At 40.4% G+C, this 13,729-nt stretch overlaps 1 protein-coding gene and 1 pseudogene across 2 annotated transcripts in view; both read left to right on the top strand.

The window, feature by feature from the left end:
* The window catches only part of KNTC1 (kinetochore associated 1), a 185,212-nt gene that overhangs the window by 29,930 nt on the left and 141,553 nt on the right, over positions 1-13,729 (top strand). For both annotated transcript variants that reach the window (XM_085852909.1, XM_085852910.1), the window contains exons 15-27: positions 369-434; positions 5,706-5,781; positions 6,639-6,764; positions 7,703-7,792; positions 8,000-8,053; positions 8,145-8,197; positions 8,877-8,988; positions 9,841-9,984; positions 10,102-10,158; positions 10,640-10,741; positions 10,836-10,943; positions 11,056-11,199; positions 11,381-11,479. In XM_085852909.1, coding sequence (XP_085709035.1) covers positions 369-434; positions 5,706-5,781; positions 6,639-6,764; positions 7,703-7,792; positions 8,000-8,053; positions 8,145-8,197; positions 8,877-8,988; positions 9,841-9,984; positions 10,102-10,158; positions 10,640-10,741; positions 10,836-10,943; positions 11,056-11,199; positions 11,381-11,479 — 1,231 coding nt within the window. The remainder of the gene's footprint in view (positions 1-368; positions 435-5,705; positions 5,782-6,638; positions 6,765-7,702; positions 7,793-7,999; positions 8,054-8,144; positions 8,198-8,876; positions 8,989-9,840; positions 9,985-10,101; positions 10,159-10,639; positions 10,742-10,835; positions 10,944-11,055; positions 11,200-11,380; positions 11,480-13,729) is intronic.
* Positions 3,931-4,076, top strand: LOC147014728 (signal recognition particle RNA; annotated as a pseudogene).

The following is a 13,729-nucleotide window of genomic DNA, read 5'->3' as shown; positions in this document are numbered from 1 at the left end:
AAGGTATCGCGGAAACATAGAAGCCTAACCCTGCGGGGCTGGTAGTCCAAGTCAAGCAACTATGGCAATGTAAGAACTACAGCCCGTTGGACTGCGGAGTTATCTGTGGTCGGCGGCCTCAGGACCGGGTGTTCGGAAGAAACTTTAGTGCTTTTCCTCGTGGCGAGCCCCGAACCCCTGGCCATAACACGATGTTTCTCCCCTCATATCCATATTTTCACTCTATCCATGATATCGTTAATGTTTTGCAAAATTTTGTTTTTTTCTTGATAATAGGGAAAGTATCTTTTAGAAGTAAATATGAAACCTCTGCACCAAATTGAGATTTATTTGTGGTCTTTGTGAAGCACTTGTTACTGTCGTGACAGGCCTCCAACTGGGTCAGCTTCATCGCTTCTCCTGCGCTGCCTTACTGAAGCTTTACCTGAAAACCGGTAATGCTCACCCCTCCTGTTTGACCGTGTGTATACGCGATGCAGTCATTCATACGGATTGGTGCTTCGAGCATCTGCCGGCCAATAATGTAGTCCTACCGATTCTCAACATCACCGGTTTGGTAATTCACAGCTGCAACTTCAGGTTGTGGTAGCAGTGTTGCGTCTGAATTTTCTGATAAAATCAACTGGTGACCCAAATAAGGGTATTGAAATTGATTAATTATCGCTCTATTTCCATCAGTATTTGAAGCCGACTAATGGACAGTTTTTCCAGAACAGCTTAAAATATGCTTCTGGCATTTTCATTCTCCACTTACGGCAGATGAACACTTGTGGTTGTGAAATCTGCGAGAATTGTAAATTGCTCTACTGGATATATATATACATACACTACTGGTCAAATGTTTTAGAACACCCACAATTTTCCAGTTTTTACTGAAATTTAAGTAGTTTAATGTTTCAACGTACTCTGAAATTAAAGCATAGAACAAGTAAGCAATTGAAGATAAAAAAATAAATCATGGAATCGTTTTGTTGAACAAAATTTAATCTAAATTGTTGACTCATCAAAGTAGCCACCTTTTGCAGATATAACAGTCAAACAACTTACTCGTGGCATTCTTTCTATTCTGCAATGGAAATCAAATATTTTTCAGAAAGTTCTTCCCAACACTGTTGCAGAAGTTCCCATAAATGTGTTGCACTTCGAGGTTGCTTTTCTTTCACCCTTCTGTCCAGCTCGATGGGGTTTAAGTCTGGCGACTGTGCTGGCCATTCCATGAATTGAAGCCTACCGTCTTGTTCTTTTCTTCGAAGGTAGTTCTGACATAGCCTGGAGGTATGTTTTGGGTCGTTATCTTGCTGAAGGATGAACCCCTGACCAACTAGGTGTAGACCAGAGGGTATTGCATGGTGCTGCAAAATGCTGTGGTAGCCCTTTTGGTTGAGGGTGTCAGTCACTCTGCAAGTCGCCGACTCTGGATCCAGCAAAAGAGCCCCAGATCATCACCAGTGTGACCACTCTTTGGCTTTTTTTCCACAAGATCTTGGCTATTCGTTGTTCACCTTGGTGTCTTGGTTTTCTTTAGGTTTTCTTGGCATATAGGTTTTCTATTATCATCGCTTTTCCGAAACGTTGTGAATTATTGGCTTTTTTCATTGGCTCACCTTGGCATTTATGAAAATGAGGAGTGGTCACACTGATCATCACGCTTCCTCCTTCATGTTTGACAGTTGGCGTCACACACTGAGGAATCATCCTTTCGCCTTCTCGACGGCGCACATAAACTCTGCGTGATGAACCGATTATTTCAAATTTAGATTCATTGGTCCATAAGGTCTTCTTCCAGTTTTCATTCGTCCACTGGCGGTGCTTCATGGTCCAGGCAAGCCTCTTTTTCTTATTTTGCCATCTTAGAAATGGCTTTCTTACTGCCACTCGACCTGTCAAACCTGCAGCTCGAAGTCTTCTCTTCACAGTTGAAACTGAGACTTCCTTACTTTGACCAGTGTTAAGCTGTGCTTGAAGCTGCTGTCCTGTGAGCCGCCTATGACGCAAGCTGTTGCCTCTCAGAAACTTGTCTTCTGATTGTGTTGTGGCTTTGGGTCTGCCAGACCTTTTCCTGTCAGTTTCCTCCAGTTGCCAAGTGCCTTTTGATGGTGTAGGAAACTGTATTCACTGACACCTTGGCGTCTTTGCAATTTCTCTAAAGGAAAGACCGATACTTTTAAGGGTTATCATGGTCTGTCTGTCTTCCTTTGTTAATTGTCTTTTTCTCGTCCTTATGATAGCAATATACTACTTCCTGCAGTGCAATATTGTCCAAATAATGCTTCAGAGGGTGGAGCAACACAGTGTGTTCCAACACTGCTTTTATACAGACAGAGGGTTTGTAACTAATCAAAAAAAGTTAGGACACCTGTAGGAATTGTTTGTATCAACTTTCAAGGTTTAATTTACTTCCATTGCTGCAGAACAGCAGCAGTTGCTCACACATTACTTGTTCCCTGAAAAGTGCCTTTTTAACAACTCTGAAATGTACATTATTTTTCAGTTTTTGGGAACCTAAACTTTTTATTTAACCTCTGGCAGTTTATCGCTTAGCTTTGTACCATTTCAGGTTATTCACTGGACTTGAACTGCTTAAATTTCAGTAAAAACTGGAAGAATGGAGGTGTTCTAAAACTTTTGACCGGTTGTGTATATAATATATTTTTGCGAGAGTGATTGTGTTTATTCAAGTAAACTGTATGGTGCTTAGTTTGCTAACGTCACGCTTTGCCATTGTATTTCAGTATGCATAAACATATGCATTATCTACCTCCGTGGGAAAATTAGTTTGCAAATCGAAAGTACCCACGACAAATAGTTGACCACTCTTGCGTAGCAGAAGTCAAAAGGGGGATTTCTTGTACCAATTTTCACTAACTTTCAGTGACTAAGATGCATGATTTTAACAAGTTTTTATTAACGCAAGATTACACAGTTACACATACGTTCCCAGGCGTGCGATCAATAACGCTCCTGCACAAAAAAAAGATGAATGCGATGGTGCATGAAAGTGATCTCGCTCTTTATAATCGAGTCGGAGATGAAGCCAAATTTCTGAAAAAAATTTAAGCGAAGGGGCATTTGTAAGTAGAAGTTGTTATCCAGTCTTTCTAACCTAATAATAATGATAAACTAATCTGAAGATGGAATGATTTCTGGTCTTTTATTGCTGAATTAATTTTTCTTGTTGAATGCATTTCCTCGTATACAGTTATGTACCTTTCATTACTATTATTATTCTTATTATTTTAGATCACCCAACTGACATTTTGCAGGACTCTTGAATTGGAAGGCCATGTGTGCATTATTGATACAGTACAAATTTTTTTTGCAAGTTGAGATTTACAAAATGAAAATCGTATATTTTATACTCCAGAGAGAACATCCATTTACATGTGTTTTGGGCTTGTTGGCCTTCGCCTTATGAGGTGGCCTTTTTTTTTACGTTAAAAAAAATCAAAACATTTAAACGGCTTGGGACTCCCACAGCCAAAGTACACAGTCCAACAAGACTGTCCCATGAGCATACACAATGCACCTTTGCCCAAAGGCTGAAGCACATGGTCAAGCATACACACACATCATAACCCCAAAGGGCCAGAATGCATGGTCAAACAATTGGACCACTCCTCAATGGGAGGAGGTTCCCATGACACTCTGCATGGAGCAGAAGCTCTTCCCTGGAGTGAACTGATCAAACCCTACAAGTCATTAAGTCAAGATCAGACCCCATCACTGTAGTTTGTACCAGTATGCAAGTACTGGTCCATAAAATTGAGAATTAAATTCTCTTCCCGAGATTGGCTGCAGTACAATCCTACAGGAGACATAGGGGGCTGTAGTTCTGCTGAGCTAGGGTTGCCATGTTTGAAGTGAAAAAAAAAATGACGACATGCGGAAGTGGGATACTCCAAAAAAATATTTTTTTTTTAAATTTTTTATACCGGGCGTAGTGGCGTGCGCCTGTAATCCGGCTACTCGGAGGCTTGGGTTGGAGGATCGCTTGAGGACGGGAGCTCTGCTCTGCGCTGGGACCCTCTATGAGAGGGTGTCGGGCAGCCCGGAGTCATGGCGAAACCCAATCCTTATCCCTGTGTCGTAAGAAGCGACCAGGGTTGCGTCAGGAAGGGCATCCGGCATAAAACCTGTTCCAAATCAGTATGCGGATCATAACAGATGATCCGCTGTGGCGACCCCTAACGGGAGCAGCCGAAAGATGAACAACAACAGTTTTTATTTTTTATATATTTAAAGTGACGTAAGAATGTCCCGAAACATTTTAGATAAATGTTTAGGGACATTTTTATTCATTTAAAAAATCTGGCCAGATGGAGATTTAAGAACTGAAAAGGAGGGCATGCCTGGGAAAAACCGGACGTATGGTAATCCCAGCTTGGCTCATGCCTAATAGGTGAAGCCTATGCAACTGTTCGCCAGAAGAGCCTTTTGATATTGAAATTGTTCCTGGCTGCCTCCAGAACTGTTTTGTGTACCACAGACAGGTTAATGTGTGGCAGGCAAACCCTAACAGACTCACTCGAGGCATGAACACAAAGGTGTTATAATAAACCTGTGTTATGCAATCTTTCTAATAACAGGCGCACGTGTAAGAACTATAGTAATTAAATTTGTGTTGTTGATAATATATCACGACAACTTCAACCTGCGGTTTTTCACAACAGATCACTCAATTATTCCCAGGGGAAAAAAACTCAGGAAATGAATAAGCGCAAGACTTGTTCAAGGCCTGAAGGCCAATTATCTGGTTTTATAGTTTGTAATTTTTTTTTTAATTTAAACCTAGTCCTCGACCTTCCTCTGGATGAAAGAGGAGACTATGCAAAGTTTGGTTGTATTGCTTCTTGCAGGGTCCGAATGCATAAATGACCAAACGAACAAACTTTCTTCTCTATTTTATTAGATGTATAATTTTTTTCAAATAAATAAAAGTGAAAGTGTCTGTCTGTTCGGTAACTACTCCGAGACCCTTGGGCCTAATAACACTAAATTTTCAGGGTATACTCAGGGGTCCCTTAGGTTGTTTGTGAAATATTTTTCAAAAAACATTACTAATTTTATAATTTTTTTGATATTTTAATTTTTAATTTTTTTAAGCCCAGATTTCTCATCGATATTTGGGTTATTTCTCCATTGTGGTAGACCAGTCCCATCACTTTGTCTGGTAACTACTCTGACACCAAGGACAAAAATAGGTAGGATAGGAAACTCCTATTACACATGTATGAGCCAAATTAAAATTGTCTCCCTTTCATTAGAGGTCCCATGAGCAACCGGATTGCATCACATTTCAATGCCTTTACCATCGAATATCAAAAACCAAAAGGTCAATCTCGCATTTTAGGTCACAACTATTGTTGGATGTGGGGGATGTAGATGACCTTTCGACCTCAAAATATGCTCAACACCCTTTTAGACCACTACCACACAAACATCTATAATCTTCTTGCAATATACAGACAACACATTTTTGAGCAAGTCATGCGTAATGCGCAAACTCCGGCCTCCCGGAGGGAGGGTGGGTACTCTGCTAGTACTTTTATAAAACAAGGGGCTGCTGCAAACGTTGCATGAAATTGAGCCACAACAAAAAAGCCAGAAAACCTAACTTGTCAGAAAAGTTTGAAAATGTATGCCAAACATGAGGATACAATCTATTTACCACATACTCAAAATTTTGTATTGGTGTGTGTTTGTAGGTTGAACCGTCTTTTGCATAAGCACGAGTTTGAAGAGGCTGAAACATTTGCCATTGAGTTTGGCTTGGAGGTGGAGGTGAGTGGGTTTGTCACTTGGCTTTCTTGTCTCCTTAATGTGGAGGATTTTTTTTTTAAATGGAGTGTGCATATTAAACGTGAGACTCTGCAATGGTACAGACATGATGATGGGACTTTGATCAAACTCTTAAGCTTGAAAATTATTCTCATTACCTCCAACTAGACTAATAATCAAATTTGGATTGTGGTGGCACTCTGTGAAGTCTGTTTCTGGTATATGATCCCCATCCATGTCCTCCGTCAACCAAGCGGCATCTCTGCAGACTGCTCGAGCAAAGGCAGAATGTTACAACTCTGTATTTGCCTCCAAATGTCATTCGCAACTTGTCCTGCTCTATCCCATTCATACCTCTTCTTACCCACTGTTTACTGGACCTTGAAATGGTAGAGAAAGGCATTTTATTTTTTTGTGATGCTGGGTTGGTCGGAGGGATCATTAATGCAGTATACTTCAAACAAAAATCATGACATAAAGTGAAGAGTTTGAAAAATCCACGCTGGTTCAAAATAGAATGGACTGGCAAATAACTCACAATCCTCTCTTGTCAACGTCTCCATTTTTCTGTTGTGATTCCAAAGGAAGAGGTGGCCGATTGGTCGGGAGTGATTTAAAAAGTTTTTATTTTTATTTTTCCTCCTCTGGCTGCTGTGGGTTTGATTCCTGCGGTTGCTCAATCTCGCAAACCCACACTTGGCAAGTATGTACAGCACCCCTCAATGTGAGCTCGGTCTTCATTCTGCAGTGAATCCAATAAGCTCAGAATGGGAATTGAGGGGATACCAACAAAAAAAACAATTGAAAACAAATTGCAAGTGTTTGTTTTGAGGTGTTTGTATATCGTCTTGATCCTGCAGCTTGTATACAAGATGAAATTGAATGAACTGGTTGAGAAACTCCAGAGGATTTCACCAAAATCCAGACAAGAGAACTTCTGGCTGGATTCTGTGGAGGAAGCTTGGAGCCCTCTTCAAAAGATACAGGTGCAAATGCATTACAATGAGCTCTCAAAATATCCTGCAAGATGCTTTTGATAAGATTATGGTGATTCGCTAATGCATCACAAATCAAATCAATTTCATTTTCATGCTATCACGGTATTTGTTTTGAACTTTATGGTGGAAGTGTTTAAACCAATCCATGTATTTATCCTTTTTCTTAATACTCGTATCAAAAATTGACTTTGCTACATACAAACTACTTTGTATATGGTGCAAATACATTGATTGTATTTGCATTGAAATACATTGCTACTTTGTATATGGTGCAAATACATTGATTTGACCTTGACCTTTGACTTGCACACACACTAAAATTAATTGATTCACCTTCAAAATTATCTTGGATAAAACAAAGAAAGAAAACAAACAAACTGAGCCCACTTGTTTTTGAGATGTTTTGTTCACAGACACACATGGACTGGACCGATTATAAAGTGCAAGCTTATTTCTAATAATAACGGATGAAATCGACAAAACATTGATCGAGGTGTGCCAATTGTCGTGGGAAGCAAGGGAAAGCTGGTATTTCGAGCAATAACCCATCGTCGGAGCAAAACACGCTAATTTTATTTGACGAAGAGTTAACGCCTGAAGCATCAGCTTTTCCTTTCTTTGCATGGCGGTTAATATACCTCGATCAACGTTCTGTCCATTTCATTCTGTCTTCATGTCCACCAACAGAGATCGACACTAACATTTGCGAGCAAGACTATTTCTTCATTTTATAATTTGTAGTAATTATCATGATAATGTGATTCATACTGTAGATCTGTATGATGAAAGTGAATGCATCTTAATGATTGATGTGTTCATTCAAAAATAATAATAATAAAAAAAATCTGCAGTACAGTGAATGAATATATGCTCGGTAATAAATGTGTCAAGTAAAAGTAAATGACTTTTCACTCTGCTTTATGCAGGACATTTCCTTCATTGTCCATTACTGCCTTGACACCTGCTGGTCATCATTTGATGTGGCCGTTAAAATGCTGCAATACACCAAAACTCGGGTAAGTTGAGCCAAATTCATATCATGAGGACAATATAAAAACAATTGGTTTGGGATATTCTGGCTCTCGCATCTCCATTGCAGATCGTGGACAGTTGGCAAGGATGGCACAAAACAGCCAAATATTATTGAAAATTCAGTGCTGGGAATGCCATATATCTTGATCAGTGCCTCAGCCCCACCCCAACCTCCTTCTCCCTCCATATAGCTGCGGAATGTGCACTGCGGGACTGATGGTGGCTTGAATGCATTGATGTCAAAGGTAAGAGGTAAACGGGCAAATTTATTACCTGTTCAGAATGGCATTTGTGATTGTTATTCTGTTTTGAATTCTTTCTCAACACTTGGTGCAGGCTCAAGAAAGACTCACCACTTTCATTGGAGCTTTCGTTGCCGACAATTTTGAGTAAGCAAAACCCAATTGTAGTTTTGGATTTGATTTTTGTATTGAAGATTCTCATTGGCAAATTATTTGAGGTCGCTCACTTTGAAGTTTTAATTGTCAACAGGCGTAAATGTGTTGAAAGGTGTAGGACATTAGAATAGACTATTCGTGAGATTATGTCACCACTGCATCTTCACAAATGGATGATTTGCACAATTGTAATAATGCAGCCTCTATTCCCTGTAATAATATTGATAACATGCCTGTATGTGAATGAAAGTTTGTCATTTTGAGATGATTTCATGACTTGGCCAGACTGTGAGAATTACAGAATTTCACCCACATGACTTGGGTGCAATTTTGTTCGCACCTGACCTGTTCTTGGAAAATATAAGGACTCAGAAATTATGAAGATTGATTTCACCTTTTCCACAGTGAGGAATGTACATGTTAAAGGATTTATTGCTTTTGAAGCAAATATCGATGCAGTAATCGATGGTTGAAATTCATTTAGTTTAAGTAGGATTAAAAAACAAAACAAAACACCTTTTTCACCTTTGCTTTGAACCTTACATTGATGTATAAGAACTGTTATTGAATGAAGGTAACTTTGGTGTTTAAGAGGTACTACTTACTGCACTTATGTGAACAAACTACAACAAATACTTGGATGTTTGTGACGTGACTCACATCTCACCAGCGGACCACAGTGGCACAGCTTTCTGAACTCGACTGACCTATTTTCCGAGGTTCTGCACCATCTATCTTCTGCAAATATCAACCGAGCACAGTTTATCTGGCTTCGACATCAGGTGAGGATTGATTAATTTTTTTGGGGAGGGGTGGGGGACATTTGGGAGAGGGAGGTCAACAGGGTAAAGACCCTTCTCTAAGCTGTTCAATCTGTAAGCTCTTCAATCAGTTGTTTGTGTTGTGGTTGTTTGTTGCACATAAAGAGCAAAGGAGTTAAAAAATTTTTTTTTTGATTTTGTTTGACTGAAAAAGTTTGTGTGTACGTGTCTGTCTATCCCTGCCCTTCCTTGAAAAAAACAATTGTGGGAAATTTGGTGCCAGATTATTCTGAAGGGAACTCGTTATTGTCGAGAGGAGGAGAGGAGATTGGGACCACACTCTGTGCAGAGCGTTGGTGCTGCTGAAGCAGTCTTCTTGGCTATTGGGCACAATCCTGGATGGGTCGCCACTCCGACACAGTATACCAGCATGCTGGCACTCATTTTGCCGACCTCGGAAGGATGACAGGCCGAGTTAACCCCACCTGGTATTAATTCAACAGCTGAGCGGGATTTTAACTCGGGACCCTCACTTTTAAGCCAACACGAGGCATATTGTCTCGAGGTTGCAAGTTTATCTCAGTTGGGCATGGACATAATGTCCCATCTGAAATTGGAGGAATCAACTACCTCGACTCGCATGGGATGTGCATTGTTTATCAGCAACAGCCTTTTTGACTTAACAGTTATTTATTTGTTCCATTTTTTCATCTGCTGTTTTATGAAAATTACAGTCGTTACAAAGTGGTGTGGGAAAAAAAGTTAGCTTGTCAATGTTGTGGTGGTGTGGGGGAAAAGCAATGCTTTGTTGCCATTTGCTAAGGTGCTTCAGAAAAAGACCGATTTACTTATCTTGGCATCCTCCTGTCCCAGGTGGAGATTGAACAGAAGTTTGATGCGACAAAGCTCAAAATGCTCCTGATGGCCATTCCCCCTGGTACTTTGATCTCTGGCCTACGGACCTTGCTCAAAAGTTGTATTGTACCGCTGGCGTGCTTCAGAGTACCTGGTGGACGGGTACGCAATAGCAAAGGCTTGGCTCATATAAGATTGATTGTATAACCAGCATAGAGTCCTAAAATTATAAGTTTACAATGTGAGGTTTCTTCACTATTTTGTGTTTTTGAAAATCAGCCGATTCTTGCAAGATGGTTGGAAAGGGAAGTTCGGAACATGGAAATCACAGAAAAGGTATTGTCATTTTTTTTTTCTCATTACTTTCACCTTCGAAGGTGGTGTTTTCACCTGTTTGTCTGTCTTTCTGTCTGTGAGCAGGATATCTCAAAAATTATGGCCAGATTCAGACAATATTTGGTGGACAGTTTGGGTGTGTGACGACAAATTGATTAGATTTTGATGACTGGATCCGGGAATTATTATTTTTAAATTCCTTCAGTGATTCTTCACAATTGAGAGTTGGTGCCAAAAACGATATACAGCATGATATATCAAAAATTTGTGAATGGCTTATAACAAATCTTGGTTGATAAGTTGGGGAGGTGACGAGCACAAGCTGATTCGATTTTGATTAAGATCCGTCCTATCAGTGAGATGCAAAATGTAAACTGTTCTGTCTAGCGGATGTACGCGCTCTCGTGAGTGCTGTTCTAGTTTATATTTGTAACAGGTTATTCACCATCTTGTCTCTCTCTCTCTCTCCCTCGTCTCGTAGTCTGGGTGGCCAGAAAATGGTCTGAACATTTTGGAGATATTTTTCAATGTCTCTGAATTTTCATCAAGTGGATTGCTCTCCCCCAGGGATGCTTTTATTCAGGTAGGTTATTTTTCTGTCCTTGTAATATTTCTGTCTGTACCAATGTGAAAGGCATGCACTGCTGATGTATCTTCATTTCATGAATATATTACAGGATGACATTACGGTGAAGCAGTTGCAAAATTTGCTTCAAAGTCTCAGGAAGCTGCTGCACCTCCACCGGCAGTACAATTGTTTCCTCCTGTTGTCGCAATTTGAAAACGTTCGTGTTTCAAGCTTGGCCATGGGCTTACATTTATTACAGTTTAAAATAATTAAAAACCTGTGTATTTCTCATAAATTTCAGTTGCATCTTGCTCCATCTCTTTGCCCAGGAGAGCACTGTTGCCATAGCATTCCGTATGCTGGATCGTGCAACTGTGCCACAGCTTGTGCCAGGCATTGTAGAGCGTTACGTGAGTCCCTACCTTGCTGAGCATGACTTACCGAAAGAGGCGTTCTTCTTGCAGTACATCAAGGTGAGAGTTGTGACCCCCAACGTGATGCAAACAGGTATGCGAGTGCATGATTATTCTTGCACTTATAGTTGGTGGAAGGGGGCCGCATAGGATGCCGAGGGGTTATTCTGCTTCCCTCTAGAGTTTGGCTCTTTACCCTACAAAATGCCACAGAATTAATAAAATCGAACTCTGTTTTCAGTACCTGCTTGAGCATCACAGCGTTCGCTCAACGTCGCTCTTTGAGACTGCTTCGGAAGCCAAGGCAATGACAGTGCTGGAATGCATGTCAGACACGGATGTAAGGTTCATCCTCAGAGGAAAAGTCTTTTGTTGCTGGATATTGATGTTGGATTTATGAAACTCTGCCAAAGTTGATATGAAGGCAATTGTTCATTTTTATATTTGGTCTTAGTTCAATGCTGGGAGGGTTGAAACATTGAATCACCTTTTTAATTTCTTGAAACTTTTGGTAAAAAATGGAAACATATAAGTGACATTTAAAAAATCTCTACATTGCTTTTAAGAAGTATGAAGTTTTCATATTCACAAGACAACTGTATTGCTCAAGATTAATTCACACATTTTAACTACTGTATCTGCATTCAAACAAAGTTTGGGTACCTTAATGTTATTACCCAAGGTGAACAAAATAACCTCAAAGAGAGCAGCTTGTGTTATTACCAACTGCATGCAATTATGAGCAGGTGCTTCAATTCCAAGCTCCAGATTTAAAGCGAAACCAAGGAGCTTGATACGCTAGACCCCCCACCTCCCCCACCTTCTGGGTGGTATGAGGAATAGGTCTGTCTAATATAAAAGCTAAATTTTGAACATTTTTTTTTTGAAATAACACGTACACAATCCAAGTTACCTAGATGGTTGCCATGACCGCATAATTCAGCCAATCACAGCTGTGATTTAATGAGGTTGAGTTAATGTCATGAGAAATAGATATCTGCAATATGAAAGCTAAATGTTCAAGGTTTTCAATTTTTTATTTTAAATATTGCGGACACAAAAGTACGTGGACTGAGGGATCGGGTGGTCTGTCAGTCGGAGCTCATTTAAATGTCTGATGTTGTCGGAGTCGCAGGGGACAAAAACTAAATACAGTAAACCCTTCAATATCGCGGGGGTTAGGTTCGTGGAAAATGCCACGAGAGTAAAACCACGATCGTGGAAACAGTGTCAATGGGTAGAGGGGTGTTCGGTTTCTGGACTTGGAGAAAATATTGAGGAAGATCGACAGCAGCCAGAAATAAACCCATTACAATTTAAACAAGAAAAATGGCAGAGATTGCAGAACCTCGCCAGGACTTGTTTTGTGTGGTGTTTGTGTAGTTTTGTGTGATGTATTTTGTGTCGCATTTGTGTACGAGTGCGTTATGCAATTAAGAGACGTAATTTTGAACTTCTGCTTCACAAAGGCTGGCAGTGATGACTGGTTCAGCCATTACAGAGAAGATTTTTGAAGGTTAAAAAAAAAAAAAGATCACACTCATTCCCCATGAGGAGTACTTGCCATGTGCCAAGTTTCAATTTTTTTCCTTCGTGCGCTTTCAGAGATGGAGGTCCAAAGTTTTTCCATTTTTCCAACATGGCTGCCACACCAGGTGACCGATGACATCATAATTATCATTAAAACACTGCATGGAGTAGTCGCACCAATGGTGAAAATTTTGTTTCAATCCGACAAGCGGTTGTGGAGAAAAACACGAAAGTTCTGTGCAGACAAACAGACAGACCCAAATGCAATACTCTCTCCATATATACAGGGTGTCCCAATAAAATGTACTCCAAAACCAGTTATGAGGAGCCAAAATGCAAGTACATTTTTTGGGGGACACCACATATATATATATATACATACATATATATATATACATACATATATATATATATATATATATATATATATATATATATATATATATATATATATAGTTACGAATTTCACCCGCCCGGCGTGCGTAACTCGAATCGCGACGCGTCGCCCACCGGAACGGACAATTCAGTCGTGACCCTCCTGGAACTACCGCCAGGAGCCAGTCACGGGTGGGGATTTAACCTCACCACAACCCAGTCCGCATTCTACCCGCGCGAAATAGGGTGAATCGCCGAATGTCGATATACCTAAGTACCCGCGTGGGTTGCGTACCGAGGAGTTGTACCACGCCGCAGGTCGACTTCGGACACGAACCGCTTAAGCGGCTCGTTCAATGCTGCAGGGATAACCCAGCGGGGTTATCGTCGACCTCGACGGTTCAGATTATTTATTGGGTGTCTACACCCACTACCAATCCCTTACGTGATGCAAGATGGAACTTTCAACGGAGGAAAGGACGCACCGAAACGGGAAAACAGTTCAACAAGCAATTTTATTACACACACACACACACACAGACAAGCACGTATTTACAGTCATACGAAAATGCACATATAATAGTCAAAGCAAGAACAATACGCAGAGTTACTACCGAATACAGCAACGTACAAGCACTTATACGGGTTTACTTAATAGACTGGGGCCACACACACACACACATTT

Source organism: Eptatretus burgeri, chromosome 13 (genome assembly GCF_056783735.1).
Source record: "Eptatretus burgeri isolate ZD-2024b chromosome 13, Ebu_testis_v1, whole genome shotgun sequence".
Lineage (NCBI taxonomy): Eukaryota > Metazoa > Chordata > Myxini > Myxiniformes > Myxinidae > Eptatretus > Eptatretus burgeri.
The sequence above is the reverse complement of the archived record's forward strand: the minus strand, read 5'-3'. Positions and strand labels throughout refer to the sequence as shown.